Source organism: Tachyglossus aculeatus, chromosome X1 (assembly GCF_015852505.1).
Source record: "Tachyglossus aculeatus isolate mTacAcu1 chromosome X1, mTacAcu1.pri, whole genome shotgun sequence".
Classification (NCBI taxonomy): Eukaryota; Metazoa; Chordata; class Mammalia; order Monotremata; family Tachyglossidae; genus Tachyglossus; species Tachyglossus aculeatus.
Genome location: NC_052101.1, coordinates 34,109,479 through 34,129,316, shown reverse-complemented (window position 1 = coordinate 34,129,316; position 19,838 = coordinate 34,109,479). Strand labels below are relative to the sequence as shown.

At 43.6% G+C, this 19,838-nt stretch overlaps 1 protein-coding gene across 1 annotated transcript in view; it reads right to left on the bottom strand.

Annotated features, from left to right (window-relative positions):
* The window catches only part of GEMIN5 (gem nuclear organelle associated protein 5), a 51,127-nt gene that overhangs the window by 26,973 nt on the left and 4,316 nt on the right, over positions 1–19,838 (bottom strand). The window contains 14 exon segments of the mRNA XM_038772431.1: positions 127–301; positions 1,078–1,217; positions 1,948–2,129; positions 3,235–3,308; positions 5,422–5,558; positions 6,331–6,413; positions 7,174–7,259; positions 7,544–7,756; positions 8,974–9,139; positions 9,806–9,938; positions 10,350–10,469; positions 11,147–11,298; positions 11,917–12,098; positions 13,010–13,170. Coding sequence (XP_038628359.1) covers positions 127–301; positions 1,078–1,217; positions 1,948–2,129; positions 3,235–3,308; positions 5,422–5,558; positions 6,331–6,413; positions 7,174–7,259; positions 7,544–7,756; positions 8,974–9,139; positions 9,806–9,938; positions 10,350–10,469; positions 11,147–11,298; positions 11,917–12,098; positions 13,010–13,170 — 2,004 coding nt within the window.

Sequence of the window (19,838 nt, the reverse complement as noted above, 5' to 3'; positions counted from 1 at the left end):
AACTCTCTGAAGAACCGGAATAAGGATAAGATAGGGAATATTTTCAAGTACATGGTTTTTCTAAGCACAGTCCACATGACATATACAGCTTTCAATTTAAAATAATACCACTGGCTCTGTGCAGACCTTGAGGTGGTCGGGTATGCTCTTGCATTGAAATTAGCCACTTGTGTACACAGAAATCATCGGCTCCTGAATAGACTGCATCTGGATCCACTGGTGACCACTGGACACACAGAAGTCTGTGTCCTTGGTGTCCTCGATAATTGCATAGGGGCTCTTCCTTAAGGACGTCCCATACCTGGACACGAGAGCACATGACAGATACAGAACAGATAAGCAGAATCCGGGATTTTCCAAGGTTTTCCATATTCCCTCACTGGGATGTTAAAATCCCCAGTTCAGTAATAATCAATCAATGGTATTTATCATTTACCGCGTGTAGAGCGCTGTTTGGAAGAGTACAGTACAATGGAGTTGGTAGAGACGATCTCTGCCCTCAAGGAGCTCAAAGTCTATGCTTAATAACTGTGGTATTTGTTAAGTGTCGAGTGCTGCATCAAGCGCTGGGGTAGATACAGGACAGTCAGGTCACAGTCCCAGGGCCACACAGGGCCTGTGACACAGATATTCAATTCCCATTTTACACATGAGAAAACTGAAGCACCAAGTGGAATGACTTGCCCACACTCACACAGCAGGCAAGTGGCAGAGCCAGGATTAGAACCCAGGTGCTCTGAGTACCAGACTGGGGCTCTTTCCACTAGGCCACTGAAGGAAACTGATAATCGTGGTATTTTCTAAGAGCTTACTATGTGCCAAGAACTGGGGTATGTAAAAGATTAATCTGGTCAGATACAGTCTATGTTCCACTTGGGGCTCAGAGTCTAAAGTAGGAGGGAGAATAAGTACTGAGACCCCATTTTAGGACTATCCTAGGGTTGACCGGAATGAAACAGAATCCCTCAAGGAGAAGCGGGAGAGGAAAGCTCTGTGCCATAAGGATATAAGCAGGGGAAAATGAACACTTTGCTCCGGGAAGCACGAACAGTGTGATGAGAAGTTCAATCGGAGTACCTGGGCTGTGCCATCATAGCAAGCAGATGCTAATCTTCCATCATGATGGGGGCTCCAGGCCAGACTTGTGATTTTAGCAGTATGCCCCGAAAGGGTTCGGAAGGGCTCGGTAATTGTTGTCGGAGTTTCGGGGCTGGTCTCTAAGAGGAAAATGCAAAAGTAAAATTCCTGGTGCAGAAATCTAATATCGCATACGGGAGCTAATGGTCTTACATAATTAATTCCACTCAGATGTAGTTTTCTACTATTTTCCCTAACAAGTCCTGTTCCCTCTAATGTCTGTATATGAAAAATAATAAAATGAGGCTCTACTGGATTGGCGGCAAAGCTAAATACGGTTAGCGGTAAGAAGAAGCATTCATTTTCCAACCTCTCAAAATAATTTATGGATAATAAAATGATATGCCAGGACTCGAAATTAGGATCACCAGGAAATGTATACAACCCTTTCTAGATAACAGACATTCTGCTATAAAAGATCACATATCTGGATTCATATCAGAGCCTCTAGTGCTCCCTATGCCAAATGACTGCCCATTTGTAGTCCTATTTTCCATTCTGAAGAGAATAGGATCCGAATGTTCTCCACAGTCCTGGAAGGAGGAAGGGTCCAGTAAAAAGAACTCTTCCTTTCTCCCTCCCTCGCCATGGCTATGCATGCTCGTTCACTCTTCTTCCCCTCCTTACACTTGTTGGAAACGGAACCGGGAGCAAATTCAATTCACCTCATCACTAATCAGAAGAAAGTAAGAAGGCACTTTTGCTGCCACGAATCAAATAACTGGGCCAAAGCTCACCTGGAAATTAGTTGGGCCCATTTGGAAATAAAAGCCACAAAAATAGCCATCAGATTGGAATAAGGTGAGTTACCTATTACGCTCTTCAGATTATGCACGTAAATGACAGCGTTGTTGGATCCTGAGGCTAACAGGCAGCTCAGCTCTGGCTGGGCCCCATGTTCGTGATGCCAGCGGAGGGCATTGACCAGCTTGTGGTGCTGCTGGATAGTGCACAGCAATTTCAAGTTTGGAGCCTGAAATATTTCAATTGATCTAGGACAAGAAACACGCAAAGATCAGAAATCTGCATGGACAGGCTGCAGGTACGTGAAACTAGGTCTCTCTCCCCTCATCAACAGTCAACAGAGAAAGTGGATGGAACGTGACCACACTGCACAGGTCATCATCATCATCAATCGTATTTATTGAGCGCTTACTATGTGCAGAGCACTGTACTAAGCGCTTGGGAAGTGCAAATTGGCAACATATAGAGACAGTCCCTACCCAACAGTGGGCTCACAGTCTAAAAGGTCTGCCCTAATAAGAGTAATAACAATTGTGGTATTTGTTAAGCACGTACTACGTGACAAGCACTGTACTAAACCCCAGGTTAGGTACGAGGTATTCATGTCAAAACACAGCGCCCGCCCCAACCAGGGTTCGGATTCTCGGTATGAAGCAGAACAGGTACTGAATCCCCATTTTTCAGTTGAAGAAACTGAGGCACAAAGAAGTTAAGTGACTTGCCCGAGGTCACACAGCAGGCAAGTGATGGAGCTGGGATTAGAATCCAGGTTCTCTGATTCCTAGGCTCATGCTCTTTCCACTACACAACACTGCTTCTTTTATGAAGATTAGGGTGTAAAAACTCAACACTGCTTCTTTTATGAAGATTAGGGTGTAAAAACCAAATTTCTTTCTTGTGTTAACAGCTGCTCTCTTGAACTTAAACTCTGCTCCAAACCACAACAGGTGAACCTCAGTTCTTGAGGGGCTCAAAGGAAATGATACCTCATCACCAGATCACAATGATTGAGAATTCTATGTCATGTGGTCAATAAAGTTCCGTATTTAGAAAATCATAAAGTGTCTTTCTTCAAAAAGCATGGAGGTATATTCGCTATTCCCTGTACTGGATTCAACTTGGAAGACTGAGGTGGTTGTATTAGCACAAACAGCACCGAAAGGGAGACACAACAGATGCATTCAGCTTTCCAACTGTTGGAAAATATCCAAATCATTCCATGTGGTTTTGAAAGTGGCAGATTCATCCTGGGTAAATCAAAGGCTCACCCAACAGTGTTACAGGTGGCAAGAGCCAGCTAGAAACCAAGCATATACGAAATTGATGTCTTTTTTGAAAGAAATAAACACATACCCATCTTCATTGCCAAGAGCCATGATTTTGCCATCTGGTTTCCAGCTGATCTCTGTATGCGCTGGCAATTTGTACTAGAAAACAAAAATAAGCCCTATTTTTATTGATAGCAGTTGCTACTTTGTATTGCAAATTCTGCAACTGAATAGCAAGGATAAGAACCCAGCACTCAAAACTGTGAACATAACTGTTGTGAACCCAGAAAACTTTAAGGGTGACTTACCAATCAGTGGAAGGGTCTATGGAAATTGAATAGGGGCAAAAAACAAATTACTGCTGTTTTGTACAGCTTATGTCCTTCTAAATTCTGACCTAGCTATATCAGTTTATTTCAGTCATTCATTCACTTTTTGTTGACTTTTGTTGTTGCCAGCTCTATCTCCTTCCTTTATTGGTCCCATTGTATGCACACTAACCTGGTTTGCCAGGCCCCGATTAAACTATAAACTGTACTAAACTATAAACTGTACGCTCCCTGTGAAGGCAGGGACCCAAGTAGTTTTGTACACCATAGCTGCTCAATAAAAACTGATATTTATTTACATATACAGCTGTCTTTCCAGTTTAAAGATTATACATAATGCACAATGTCATAAATATCAGATTATAGTACGAGGATTTAAGATTATTTTCCAATCCCCATGCATTTTGGTCACAAATATCAGACCTCAGTAAGAGGATTTAAGATGATTTTATTTCCAGTTTGCATGCATTTGTTATCTCCCAAGGGTGATTTTTGTTCCACACCAGTAAAGAAAGGAGTGCCTCTTTTTAAGCAGGCACTTATAGAGAGGACTGTGAGACCATTTCAAGCAGGCACTTAAAGAGAGGACTGTGAGACAAAGGAGCAAAAAACAGTGCCAAATACTGTAAAGGGCAACTCCTCAACAGAAAGGACAATCTATGTGGACAGGACTTGCAAGTCTCACACCTCCTTTTCAGTCACACTCAACACCCAGTGTCCACAGTATCATCTTCGACTATGAAGGACAACTAAATAGAAGACAATATTGAGAAACTCCAAATCTGAGTCTAACCGATTTTTCAGAGGCCCCTCAAATGGTACAGAACAGAACCCCACCTAAGCAACAGCAATTTTAAATCTACTACCTAGGCAGTTACACTGAGTTTCTCGATCCTAAAGGCGTACTTTCTAAACTCACAGAGCAGGTAGCATTCGATCCGTTTCGATTCACCAACTCCACTGATTCAACTCACCTACTAAATTACAATAGCAATTTTAAATCTACTACCTAGGCAGTTCCATAGAGTTTATCGATCCTAAAGGCGTACTTTCTAAACTCACAGAGCAGGTAGCGTTTGATCAGTTTCGATTCACCGTCTTCACTGATTCAATTCACCTACTAAATTACAACTTTGCTGAGCTTAAAAAATTGATCGGTCTTCTGAGGATTTCTACCTGCTTGCCTTCTGCTCAGAACACTAGAGATGTTAATAAAAAAAGGGAAAAAAAAATCACCTTTTCTTTATTGCTAGCCTCATTAGAATTGCGAGTACCCATTACCCACCCTGGACAGGAACTATGGAAAAGCTTTTTATAAGAATTTCATGCGAGAATACCCACAAAACATTTGAAAAATAAGAATTTCAGAAATGACCAAATTGTCCTCAAAGAATAGACTCTGAAAAAGATGAAAGAGGATGTGAGTTCTAATCTACCAAAGTCACAGTCATTCCTGGCAATAAAACTGGGTTACATTGGGCTAAAGTTATTTTAAAAAAACATTATTTGAAATACAAAGACCTTCTGTGGAAAAATGGAATGCGGTCTTTCAACTGAGCTCTTCTAAAATGGGATGCGTGTAAAATATAACTTCCAGCTTCACTGGACCACTGGGTTAAAGTTACTTTGAAAATCATTACTTCAAATATGAAGAGCTTCTATGAGAAAATGGTAAGTGGGAAGCTGTCTTGAAATGGGATGCATTTAAAATTTGAAAGTTCAAGACATTTGAGATCAATTATCCTGAGTGCTCGATCACGAAAAAAGTTGACACATTAAAACGGTTGTAGCTCATATACCACTTTATAGGTGTTGTAAGTGCACTGAGGAAATTGGAGCAATGAAGAACCCAATTTCCAATAGCGATGCAATGGGGTGGGAGTGGAAACCTAGACATTTTGATAATGTAAAAATAACAGGTAATGGACAGGTTCCATACTCACTTTGATTGAGTTTGTGTCTCTTATGATTCTGTTGATATCGTGTGCCTCTCCGCTTAACTTCCAGGGGTTGTGCTGTAAGACGATCCCTTCTCCCGCACAGCTGTATAAGGTCACAGAGGGTCTGTCACCCTCTCCTCCTGTACAATGCAAGTGAAAAAGTTCAAGTCAGTTTTGCATTCTCCCGAGTGGAGTGCCACTGATCTGCGATGCACGCGATCCTATTATCATTGTGTATGTGTTTTTTCTGCGATGCTATTATCACTGCATATGTGTTTTCAGCAGCCTAGGCACTGAGCCCAATTTGAAAAGTTAAAATAAAGCTGATGGCTCCCTGAATCTAAACGCTCCATTATCGATTTTGTCAGTGAAGCCTCATGATTTCTTCACAGCACTGGAAATGTCCAATTCAGAGATTTAAAATCTGTCCCCCCAAAACTGGTACTACTGGGGTTTTTTTCCTACCTTCAGAGCCCAACAAGACCCAGTTCTGGGCCATCTTTGACCTCAGATAAAGTAGCTGCCTGCTTTATCTGACAGTTAGCCATCTGTCTAACTGAAAAAGACATTCTCAACAGGAATGGACACTCAGTTCCACCAGAATAAGGACGATTCTTGTGACAAAACAAACCCAGCTGGAAGGAGCACTACACGCAGCTAGCAGAAACAGTTGTGCATATGCGGGCAGCATCAGATACGGTGAGTACTACAACGAGAGTTTTCCTTAACACGAGGTTCTGAAGGAAACCGACCCTCACACTACAGAAACTGGGTGTAAACTGATAGTTCACCTTGAGACAGTCACGATTGCCTTGCTTATTTTTTGCTGAATGCGGCATTTCTCAGGCCAACTCGGCCATCATGAGACAGGCAATGACTTTCCACTTATTGCAAAAGAACTCTAAAACTCACCAAATGATAGAGGGGGTACTGGAGGGCCCCAGGCCAATGCGTAGACAGTCTTCTTATGATAAGTACTAGAGAGCTGAGGTGGCCTAGGATCAGAGAGAGATTCAATAACAAATCTAAATGCAGGAGTGGCAGGGAAAGCCTGTTATCGTTCCAGATGCTATAAGCACAGATAGCTATATGGTAGTGCTTTATTCCCCAAATGACCGCTTTGAAGGAATTACGGAATGGGGACCTCAGTCAGCGTTACTCCACTGTTATCAAATTAAGAATTCGTTGCATGCCGACAATGTGTAACATTCAGAATTCGATACTGTCCCTCTTCAATACGTTCGTAATTGAAAACAGGCTTTCAAGTCATGCCCCTCTAAACCGAACATTTTATTTAATTTGTCATTAGGCAGCTCCATAAAGTAAAGCCTCTGCTTCACCTGAAATGACGAAAATTCTCCAGTACAGCACACAGGAAGGCCAGGTTTTTATTTTTATTTTTTTGAAAAAGGGGACTTGACGGTAAAGAAAAGATGGCCCACAAATTTAGTGCACAAATTGCTATTCCATAGAAAGGGAAAAGTACTAAAGAAAAGCATAAATAAAACATTTATTTTCAGATGTTCAAATTTTCAAAGCTTCCAAATCATTCTGGCTATTCTGTTAAGTGTCTGCACGGTAACAGATACATTTCAGGGTACTAACAGCAGTAGTAAAATTATTTATTGCGAACGAACTGTGTGCAGATCACCGCACTAAGTGCTAGAAGAGAACGCACAGGAGAGAATTAGATATGGTCCCTGTCCCTATTGGCATTCACAACCTAAAATTTGCCCTTATCAATAAGTTTCTTACTTGCTACAGTAGGTGTCATACATTCCGACTTTCCCATCGTCAGTTCCAAAAGCCAAACAACCTTCCTTAGTCGGATGCCAGGAAAGCTGTAGAAGAATGCAAGTATAAAAAGATCAAATAACCTCACTCGACCAATGCTATTCATTGACTACCAAGATGGAAAAATGTTTAAAACTTTAAACTGTATAGATTTCAGGGGTACAGCTACGATGAAGGACAGTTCTTTGAAATGTTTATGTCCCTAAGTCACACAGTCTACATGACTGCTATTCCTGCTTGAATGCTGATGGTTTAAGGAGGTGGCTTTCCCCCAGATGGAGGAAAACACACACACACACGGCTGAGAAATAGCAGCTTAATGCATCCTTACCGCGGTAACTTTGGATTTGATGCCTTGCCAGAAGGTTTTCACATCATAGCTGTTTTTTATGGACATTGTATTCCACACCCGGATCATACCATCTCCTACGCCTATGGCTAAACAGCCAGTGTCCACGGGTGAGAAAGCCAGACTATAGACAAAGCCGCCGAGAGACGGCAAAGTCCAGCAGCAGTCCAGGTTTGCCATATCCCAACACTTCACCTGAAAAAAATTTTAGGGAAAGAGCAAGGAACGTACACAAATGAGTAAACAAAATTAAGACAAATAAGGCAGCTAATCTGAGAAACTAAAGAGCAGTGAAGAACTGATTTGGAGTTTAGGAGGTTTAGCCTTATGAAACTGATGTAGAAAGAGAAATCATATTTCAAAATCGGAATAGAATTAAGGGGAATGGTTCCATTTGATTCTTTCATTTTTTAGTAAAAGACTGGTTGAAAATTGAGACTGAAAATTTCCTAATAAGCCCAAAAGCCACATATTTCTAGCTTAAATGTGGAGATCAGGATGACCTAAGGGAGGACAGTAAGGTCAGATTAAGGCTCTTGTGGGCCTGAGACAACAGAAGTTTCAGGTCTCCCTGGGCCAAAGTTCACCCTCTCCCACCTCCCCGTAATGATGGTGGGATTTCTTCCCTGGCATTTCTGGGCCACTATTAGCCAAGAGCAGTGACTGCAGAAAGAAAGGGAGGTTGAGGGGGGGCTGGGCTGGCGGGGGGTGGGGAGAGGAAAAGGCAGGCTGTTAGGATGGCCACGGTGGAGAGTGAGCCCCTCTTTTGCTCAAACTGTCCTCAAACTCCCCTTTTCGTTGGTTTTAGAGCCCAGCACCCTTTTTTCTTGCTCCATGAGGAGCAGGAGAGGGTGAAGGCTGTGAGAGGCAGAGTGTGGAAATGGGGCGGCCGGGAAAGAGAGGAGCAACAGATGGAGAGAACAAACGAATGAAATCCCTGCAAGTAGGAGGAAACTTCCTCCTTCACTTCCAGTCTCCTTCCCCTGTGAAAAATCAGGATAGGTGGAGTCGACGGATTCTCTTGCCTTGCTAAAATGGGATCATTGTGCAAAAGCTTTGAAAAACCACTGCATTATACTCCTCACAACTTTCCAGTCCAGATCAGGACAGTTTGGCCAAAACACATGTTTTAAACTGCGTGTTCTGCCTAGAATGTTGTTTGGGAATTAGAGACCAAGTGCTGGAAGGAACATTTTTGTGTGTATCAGTCCCGTGCTGGGCACAGTGAGTGCTACCGTGTGCATTTCCCCGAGCTTGGGGTGTTGCAAGAACAACAACCTTGTGCTTATAGAACGGCAGGTATTACTACACTGAGACATCTTTCTCTTTGAACAAGTTTCACAGCAGCTCTATCATACTTTCATTAACAAAGGAGACTTGGAATAATACTATGCAAAAATAAGTCATCTTACATCTCTGTCCATAGAAATAGAAAACAGCAGTTCTCTGCCATCTTCTGTCTGTAGAGAACATAAATTAAACACAATTCTTGAGTGATTCTGTCCCTCCGATGAAGAACCAAAGAGACTGCACTTCCGTTTTCCTGACTGGGTGAGGTCCCAGAGCAACAATTCGCCTCTGAAAAGGGAAAAGAAACATTTTAGCCTTCTTTTCCAACATCTCTGCATGAGACAAATAGAAGCAGTTGAACGCAAGGCCTCATTTCCCTCCCCCCGATTTAAAAAAAAATCATATTTGTTAAGTGATTGCTATTTACCAAGCACCTTATTATACAATGGGGTAGATAAAGGAAAATTAGTTTGGGCATAGTACTTGCCCCACAGAGAGGGCTCATAGTCTGAGTGACTTGAAACAAGAACTGTAAATAACTAGAGGGCTGGTGGCTGGGAGAGGTGAGAGGTTCTTCATCTAATATCATTATTATTTGATGCTCTTGGAAACTTCTTGATGAAAACTTTTTTTTTAGATTGTGAGCAGGGAATATGTCTACCAACTCTGTCATACTGCACCCTCCCAAGAGCTCAGTACAGTGCTCAGCACACAGTAAGCACTCAATGAATAACACTGATTACTACCAGCATTTAAAAGATTATATTTAAACTCCTCTAAGGCCCTACTTCTTTCAGTTATTCCTAGAATGCTTGGCAAGTAGTTTAGGCCTTACCCAATCCATCGCTCATCTTTTCTCCAAACAGATTTTCTCTTGATGCTCAGGAAATAAATCAGGATATATGACAGGAAAAGCTAAAGAAGTGAAAGGGTAGCCTCCTAGACTCGACTCACCCAAAACAACTGGATACCAGCTGTGTGGGCCGGGCGGAGGGCCAGTGGACAGTCAACCAAATCCGCTCTTTCACAGCTGGATCCACGCCCCCTCCTCTTCGTTTCAGAAACGGTAACTTCATTGTCATCACTCCTGAAGGGACAGAAAGTTATGCTTTGGGATTGCTTTGCCTCCTCTACCCCCACATCAACTGGAATCTTTGGAACTCCGGTGTTTTGCTGATCCCAGTGACTTTCAAACCGCCGCTGCTCCTCAATCCAAACTTCACGCCTCCAACCTGACTCAGTGACCCCTTAAGGGAAGCTGAACAGCTAGGATTTCTTTTGGGAAATCAGGAGAACACTGGGATAGGAGGTCAAAGAAACGCGTTTCATAGGGCCCTTCCTTGGACAGAAAAATGAAGTCACACCAGCGTGAAAACCTTCAAATTCTGGGGCTGAGGAGCGTACAAAACCAAAGACAAAACAGAGCATGGAATGAACAGTTAAAGATCTTTTATATGTATCAAATGTGAACTAGTCAATGTACACATTTCTCCCTTACCTCTGCCTCTAGAACAACTCCAGATCCGGATGGTCTGATCTTTGCTTCCAGTGGCCAGGTAACAGTCTTTCGTTATTGCTGACTGCTGAATTTTTTCTTCACTTGAAACCTCTTGTTCTTCTAGGAGAAACACATTAGCTTTTTAAGTTAGAAAGCAGGGACCCAGATGCAAAAAAGAACACTGGAGATGGCATTACCAGGTCGGACCACGCAGTTCATCTGGCCCAATATTCCATTTCTGACAGCAGCAATAAGCTGTCTGGAGGAACTGGGTGAACGGTCACCTTACAACCGACACTGATCATCCTTAACTCTCTCTGTCGAGTCCATTTTGAACTTCTCATCCACAAATGTATTCAAACCCCTCCTTGAACCTCGAAACCCTCCCTGAGAAGCAGCATGGCCTAGTGGACAGAGCCCGGGCTCGGGAGTCAGAAGGTCCTGGATTCTAATTCTGGCTCTGACATTTGTCTACAGTGTGACCTCGGGCAAGTCACTTTTCTGGGACTTGGACTGTGAGCAACCTGATGAGTTTGTATCTATCCCAGTGCTTAGTACACTGCCTTGCACAAAGTAAGTGCTTAATGAATACCATTAACCCCCCCCGCCCCCCGCAAAAAAACAGCTACAAATATTATTCTGGGCTCACAACTTACCAAAAAAGTACCATTTCCTTCCCCGGGCCTGATTCTCAAAGTTCTGGGGAGCTCAGGCTTCACTAAGTTTATAAATTTATATAGACAAGTTTTATGTCTCGCTACCAATGATCAAGGACCCAAATATTTCATCATCTCTACCTGGGTTCTCATCTTGCCACCTGGACAACCGTTCTTCACCAAGCACGGGGCACCATGCTATGGCGTGAATTTCATCATCGTGGCCTCTCAGCCTGTGGACGATGTCTCCTTTCCTGCTGATGTCAATAATAACCACCATGCCATCCTTATATCTGGAAAACAAAATCCATGGATTTCACAGGACACAGCACACACTCCCAGAAAAATACGAAGACTGTGAAACCCTTTCTGACATTTCTGCAGTGAAAAGTGCAGGTATCTTCCCTTGACTTTCTTCTGGTACTCCTTTCCCAGGAAAAACATCAATTACTCAAACTCTTTGTATTGAAATGAATACATCTGAATATCTGGAGGACAAGATAAAGGGTTTTGATCAAAAGTAAGGTGCTAAATAACAAACTGCAGTCATTTTTCTAGTCTGACACCTTAAAGAATGACTGCCAACCAACAGAGAAAGATCACTTGAAGAAAAAGTCACACTTTTCCTTCATGAAAAATGCTGGCCTCTAATTTGAAGATGTATACACACCAATCGACCAACTATACAGGTTCAGAGCCACCTCGGAATTGCCGGTTCAAGAATGTATAATGCCGTGGTTACCATCCCAAGACATTTAAAAAAACCCCCTGCAATTACAATTCCATTATCAGAGAGTTAACACCTTAGGTTAAAAAGAGCTGAATGCTTTGAAATGCATTTAATTTTTTTTTAAAAAAGGAACACAGTAAAAAAAACACGCTCTTTAAAAACATCAGCTTCTGGTACTCACCCAATGGCCACTAAATCGTCATGATGAGGAGAACAAGTGAGGCAGAAGACTGTCCGTGGTTCTGGGAAAAAGTGCTGGTTGTCATTTCTGTTATTCCAGTAACAAATGATTATTCCCTTTTCATCCCCTGATACAATCAAATCTTTTACTCGCGGTGACCAATGCAAGGCGGAGATGGTATTCTTGGAAAAAAAAATTAAAGAGATTCAAAAATCCACTACGACTGGAGAATGACTAGACACTAATCTCTAGTTACTTAACAGACTTATTTTAAGAGGGCCAGGCCCAAGAGATAGCAGGGAGTGCAGGTCCTGGTAGCACAGCTAGACTATTTCCTATGCGGATAAATGGCAATAATCTTAATGAAAAATCAGTCACAAATGTAGAAAAGAACTCCAATCCAAAATACTACTCCTTTACCTCTGACATGCTTCCAAGCAAATGACCCCATTCTCATTTCCCTCAGCCTCTCTCAGGGAATCCCAGGTTTCATGTTTTCCCCCTCTGGATCCTTCCCTCAGGACTTCCAGATGCCAAAATGCACAAGATCGTTTTCCCCCCATTCCGAGGAGGGATATCGACTTCTTGGGGATCCTAGCCCCTGGACCCCAACCTGGGCTACCTTTTCTCCTGCCCCATCCCTGCTCTAACTTAAAAGGGCTGCGGGTCTTCTCTTTTTCCAGTCCTCCTTTGTGACTGGGGGTGTTCCAGGTGGATCCACAAGCTAAATTTTTAAGCAGATTAGCCTGTCCTTGGGAAGCCGCTCCTCTGGAGTGATTTCTAACTTTTGCAACAACTTCTGAGGTTTCCCTCCCCTCAACCCAATCTCTAAGCTAACCGGCTCTATATCCTCCCATTTCTTCCCCCCCACCCCCAAAAGGGCTGCAGTCATTCAGCAAGCATGTAGGTCCAGACTAGTTCAATCGACTTATTCGAAACACAACCCGAAGACAAAAATTTTATGTGATAACTGAGTCATGAAGAATACTCGAGTTAAAGTGAAATGGCAAAAAGATGTAGCCCTTTAAAGAAATTGTGTAGTAATGAGAATTATTCATGATAAGAAATGACGGTAAATTGCAGTGCCCAGTACCTGATGGAGAGTGTGTTCTGTCACAACCGCCTTGGTTTCTACATCCCAGATTTTCACCGTTCCATCGTCAGAGCTGCTAGCACAGAGAATAGGCTGTCCCGCATGATGACAAAACGTGAAGCCGGAAACCCTTTCCGTGTGTCCCACCAATTCCCCTAGAACTGTAAGTAACACCAAAACCAAAGATCAGATAATAGTCTAGATTATTGATAGAATAGTGTTATTACAATGAATTTTGGGGGCAGAGGGGAGGAAGTAATCAATAACATCAATGCCAATAACTACAAACAGAGGGTAATTCTAGGGGCATGGGGAATCTACCAGAAGTGAAAATGTGGGTCCCTCTCAAGTTGCTTACAATTTAATGAGGTACATAAGGAAACAAAAAGATCGCCAAGTAGGTGATAAAAAGCAATTTACTAAGTAACAAATAACTAATAATAACGTACACGAGTTTTATGGGAACACGGCAACTTTGCTTGTATGTACTCTCCCAAGCAATTAGTACAGTGCTGTGCTCACAGTAAGTGTTCAATATATACCACTGATTGATTGATTTTTATGGTGGCAAAACCGGGAAAGCAGGGGATTAGTCTGGGCTGCCTGGTTGGGATGGGGTGGAGGAGGGATGCAGTAGGTGGGGAACATCTGGAGGATGCAAGAAGGGAAGGATTCCTGAGTATAAAGGCGATGGAATTAGGGAGACCATCCTGTGCACCTATTTCCACAATTTATAAATCTCCAAGGGTTGTCCTTCCCCCTCCGCATGAATAGAAACTCCTCTCTATTGGCTTTATGGCATTCGATCGGCTCCTTCCCCCATTACCAATCCTCCCTCCTCTCCCACCACAATCCAGCCCACGTCCTTTGCACCTCTAATACCAATTTACTAACTGTCCCTTGCTCTTGTCTATCTCACGGTCGACGACTTGCTCGTGTCTTCCCTCCTGCCTGGAAATCCCTTTTCATTCATATCTGAAGCAGCATGGCGTACTGGACGGAGCACGGGCCTGGGAATCAGAAGTGCACGGGGTCTAATCTCAGCTCACCACTTGTTTGATGTGTCACCTTGGGCAAGTCACTTAACTTCTCTGTGCCTCGGTTACCTCAGCTGTAAAACGGGTGGCGAGACTGTGAGCCCCACGTGGGACCGGGACTGTGTTCAACCCAATTTGCTTGTATCCAACCCGGAGCTTAATACAGTAAGCACTTGACCATCACTCTGCCCCTTTTCAACCCCGACTAAAAACCCACCTCCTCCAAGAGGTCTTCCCTGATTATAGGCTCGTCGTGGGTGAGGCAAATGGCTCCCAACTGCTTAGCACGTTGTTCTGCACATAGTAAGCACTCAATTTATATCATTGCTGATTTCCCACCCTTGTGTCACCTATACCCTTGGGTCCATACGCGCTACAGTTTTACACTCACAACCTCACAGAATTTCTGTACATATCTTTTAAAATTCTGTCTGTCTTTCCCACCAGATTGCAAGCTTTTTAGGGGCAGAGATTGAGTCTACCAACCCTTTTGTTCTCTAGATCAACCGGTGGTATTTACTGAGTGCTTCGTGTGTGCAGATTACTGTACTAAGAGCTTGGGAGCATAGAGAGGCTTTAAGAGTGCAAATCCACGTTCAAAGGCAGTGCGTAAGGGAGAGGGAATAGGAAAAATGGGAAGGCCTCTGGAAGGGGATGTGATTTTAGGGGGGTTTGAAGGTGTGGAGAGTGAGGGTCAGTCGGATATGAATGGGGAGGAAGTTCCAGGCCAGAGAGAGGGCAGAGGCAAGGTGTCTTGGGCAAAATAGATAAAGTCGAGGGCTGGTGAGTAGGTTGACACTCAAGGGGCGAAACGTGGGAAGTAAGAGAGGAAGGGATGAGCGCTTTGCACTCTGCAAAGTACTTGGGTGCTTGCTCAGTGAATATCACTGACTGATTGGGATCTTGAAGGTGGGGGGAGTTGGTGAGGGGAAAAGAGCAGAGGAAAAGAAAACAAAGTGGGGGTGGGAAGGGCCTGTATATATGTGATGTGTCACCTTGGGCAAGTCACTTAACTTCTCTGTGCCTCAGTTACCTCAGCTGTAAAACGGGTGGCGAGACTGTGAGCCCCACGTGGGACCGGGACAAAAATATATGTTTGTACATATTTATTACTCTATTTATTGATTTACTTTACTTGTACATATTTATTCTATTCATTTTATTTTGTGAATATGCTTGGTTTTGTTGTCTGCCTCCCCCTTCTAGACTGTGAGCCTGCTGGGACCGGGACAAAAATATGTGTTTGTACATATTTATTACTCTATTTATTGATTTATTTTACTTGTACATATTTATTCTATTCATTTTATTTTGTGAATATGCTTGGTTTTGTTGTCTGCCTCCCCCTTCTAGACTGTGAGCCCGCTGTCGGGTAGGGACCGCCTCTATATGTTGCCAACTTGTACTTCCCAAGGCTTAGTACAGTGCTCCGCACACAGTAAGCGCTCAATAAATATGACAATGAATGAATGAATGGGGAAGGGACCACCTCTATATGTTGCCAACTTGTACTTCCCAAGGCTTAGTACAGTGCTCTGCACACAGTTAGCGCTCAATAAATATGACTGAATGAATTGGGAAGGGACCACCTCTATATGTTGCCAACTTGTACTTCCCAAGGCTTAGTACAGTGCTCTGCACACAGTAAGCGCTCAATAAATATGACTGAATGAATGAATGGGGAAGGGACCGCCTCTATATGTTGCCAACTTGTACTTCCCAAGGCTTAGTACAGTGCTCTGCACACAGTAAGTGCTCAACAAATATGACTGAATGATTGGGAAGGGACCACCTCTATATGTTGCCAACTTGTACTTCCCAAGGCTTAGTACAGTGCTCTGCACACAGTAAGCGCTCAATAAATATGACTGACTGAATGAATGAATGAATTGGGAAATGGAGGGAGGGGAGCAGGCCAGGAGAAAGGAGCAGGGCTTCGGGGGCAGTTCATTCATCATTCAATCATCATCATCATCCTCATCAATCGTATTTATTGAGCGCTTACTATGTGCACAGCACTGTACTAAGCGCTTGGGAAGTACAAATTGGGAACATATAGAGACGGTCCCTACCCAACAGTGGGCTCACAGTCTAGAAGGGGGAGACAGAGAACAAAACCAAACGTACTAACAAAATAAAATAAATAGAGTAATAAATATGTACAAACAATTTACTGAGTGCTTACTGTGTGCAGAGCGCTGTACTAAGCGCTTGGGAGAGTACAGTACAGTAAACAGACACATTCTCTGCCCATAACAAGCTTACAGACTTAGAGTGTGGACCCCATATTGGAGGGGGACTGTTTCCAACCCAATCTTCATCTACCCTGGCATTTAGAAGTATCATCATCGTCGTCATCATCATCATTAGGAGAAGCAACGTGGTGTAGTGGCTACAGCCCAGGCCTGCAAGTCAGAAGGTCATGGGTTCTAATCCCAGCTCCGCCCCTTGTCTGATGGGTGACCTTGGGCAAATCACTTCACTTTTTTTTTTTAAATGGCATTTGTTAAGCCATTTGTTACTATGTGCAGAGCCCTGTTCTAAGCGCTGGGGGTGGATACAGGGTGATCAAGTTGTCCCACGTGGGGCTCACAGTCTTCATCCCCATTTTCCAGATGAGAGAACTGAGGCTCCGAGAAGCTAAGCGACTCGCCCAAGGTCACACGGCAGACACGTGGCGGAGCCGGGATTTGAACCCATGACCCCTGACTCCAAAGCCCGGGCTCTTTTCCACTGAGCCACGCTGCTTCTCTGTGCCTCAGTTACCTCAACTGTCAAATGGGCATTGAGACTGTGGGCCCACGAGGGTCAGGGACTGCGTTCGACCCGATTTGCGTGCTTAAAAGAAAAAAAAAAGTATGTTTTTTGTTAAGTGCTTACTATGTGCCAAGCACTGGGGTAGATACAAGGTAATCACAGTCTTTTAGTCCCCATGAGGTCACTGAGGCCCAGAGAAGTTAGAGAAGCGGCGTGGCTCGGTGGAAAGAGCTCAGGCTTGGGAATCAGAGGACGTGGGTTCTAATCCTGGCTCCGCCACTTCATCATCATCATCAATCGTACTTATTGAGCGCTTACTGTGTGCAGAGCACTGTACTAAGCGCTTGGGAAGTCCAAGCTGGCAACATATAGAGACGGTCCCTACCCAGCAGTGGGCTCACAGTCTAAAAGGGGGAGACAGGGAACAAAACCAAACATACTAACAAAATAAGATAAACAGATTTATTCTTGTAAGCTGCGTGACTCTGGACAAGTCACTTCACTGGGCCCCAGTTCCCTCATCTGTAAAATGGGGATTAAAACTGTGAGCCCCCCGTGGGACAACCTGATCACCTTGTATCCCCCCCAGCGCTTAGAACAGTGCTTTGCCCAAAGTAAGCGCTTAACAAATGCCGTCATTATTATTATTACTATGGGGATGAAGACTGTGAACCCCACGTGGGACAAGCTGATTACCTTGTATCTACCCCAGCGCTTAGAACAGTGCTTCGCACATAGTAAGCGCTTAAATGCCATCATTATTATTATTATTACTATGGGGACGAAGACTGTGAACCCCACGTGGGACAACCTGATCACCTTGTATCTACCCCAGCGCTTACAACAGTGCTTCGCACATAGTAAGCACTGAACAAAGACCATCATTATTATTATGGGGATGAAGACTGTGGCACATAGTAAGCGCTTAATAAATGCTATCATTACTATTATCATTCTTCTCTGGGCCTCAGTGACCTCACCTGTAAAGTGGGGATGAAGACTGGGAGCCCCCCGTGGGACAACCTGATCACCCTGTATCCCCTCCAGCGCTTAGAACAGTGCTCGGCACATAGTAAGCGCTTAACAAATGCTATCATTACTATTATCATTCTTCTCTGGGCCTCAGTGACCTCACCTGTAAAATGGGGATGAAGACTGTGAGCCCCCCCGTGGGACAACCTGATCACTATCATTACTATTATCATTCTTCTCTGGGCCTCAGTGACCTCATCTGTAAAATGGGAATGAAGACTGTGAGCCCCCCGTGGGACAACCTGATTACCTTGTATCCCCCTCCGGCGCTTAGAACAGGGCTTGGCACATACTAAGCGGCTAATAAATGCCATTATTACTGGAGAAGCAGCGTGGCTCAGTGGAAAGAGCCTGGGCTTTGGAGTCAGAGGTCATGGGTTCGAATCCCGCTCCGCCAACTGTCAGCTGTGTGACTTTGGGCAAGTCACTTCACTTCTCTGTGCCTCAGTTCCCTCATCTGTAGAATGGGGCTGAAGACTGTGAGCCCCCCGTGGGACAACCTGATCACCTTGAAACCTCCTGAGCGTTTAGAATGGTGCTTTGCACATAGTAAGCGCTTAACAAATACCGTCATTATTATTATTATTACAGTACGCGCTTAATAAACGCTATCATTACTACTATCATTCTTCTCTGGGCCTCAGTTCCCTCATCTGTAAAATGGGGATGGAGACTGTGAGCCCCCCGTGGGCCAACCTGATCACTTGGAAACCTCCTGAGCGTTTAGAACGGTGCTTTGCACATAGTAAGCGCTTAACAAATGCCATCATCATTATTATTATAGTAGGCGCTTAATAAACACTATCATTACTACTATCATTCTTCTCTGGGCCTCAGTTCCCTCATCTGTAAAATGGGGATGGAGACTGTGAGCCCCCCGTGGGCCAACCTGATCACCTTGTCACCTCCTGAGCGTTTAGAACGGTGCTTTGCACATAGTAAGCGCTTAACAAATGCCATCATCATTATTATTATAGTAGGCGCTTAATAAACGCTATCATTACTACTATCATTCTTCTCTGGGCCTCAGTTCCCTCATCTGTAAAATGGGGATGGAGACTGGGAGGCCCCCTTGGGCCAACCTGATCACCTTGTCACCTCCTGAGCGTTTAGAACGGTGCTTTGCACATAGTAAGCGCTTAACAAATGCCATCATCATTACTATTATTACAGTGAGCGCTTAATAACCGCTATCACTACTATTATCATTCTCACTACCGCCATATCATACCACTATCATATCATTTGCTTAACAAATGCCATCATTATTATTATTATTATTATAGTAAGCGCTATACTTACTATAATCATAGATAGCTATGATTACTACTATCATTCTTCTCTGGGCCTCAGTTCCCTCATCTGTAAAATGGGGATGGAGACTGGGAGCCCCCCGTGGGCCAACCTGATCACCTGGAAACTTCCTGAGCATTTAGAATGGTGCTTTGCACATAGTAAGCGCTTAACAAATACCATCATTACTATTATTATTATTACAGTAAGCGCTTAATAAACGCTATCACTACTACTATCATTCTTCTCTGGGCCTCAGTTCCCTCATCTGTAAAGTGGGAATGGAGACTGGGAGCCCCCCGTGGGCCAACCTGATCACCTTGTCACCTCCTGAGCGTTTAGAACGGTGCTTTGCACATAGTAAGCGCTTAACAAATGCCATCATCATTACTATTATTACAGTAAGCGCTTAATAAACGCTATCACTACTATCATTCTTACTACTATCATATCATTTGCTTAACAAATGCCATCGTTATTATTATTATTACAGTAAGCGCTTAATAAACGCTATCACTACTACCATCATTCTTACTACTATCATATCATTTGCTTAACAAATGCCCTCATTATTATTATTATTATTATAGTAAGCGCTTAATAAACGCTATGATTACTACTATCATTCTTCTCTGGGCCTCAGTTTCCTCATCTGTAAAATGGGGACGGAGACTGGGAGGCCCCCCGTGGGACAACCTGATCACCTTGTA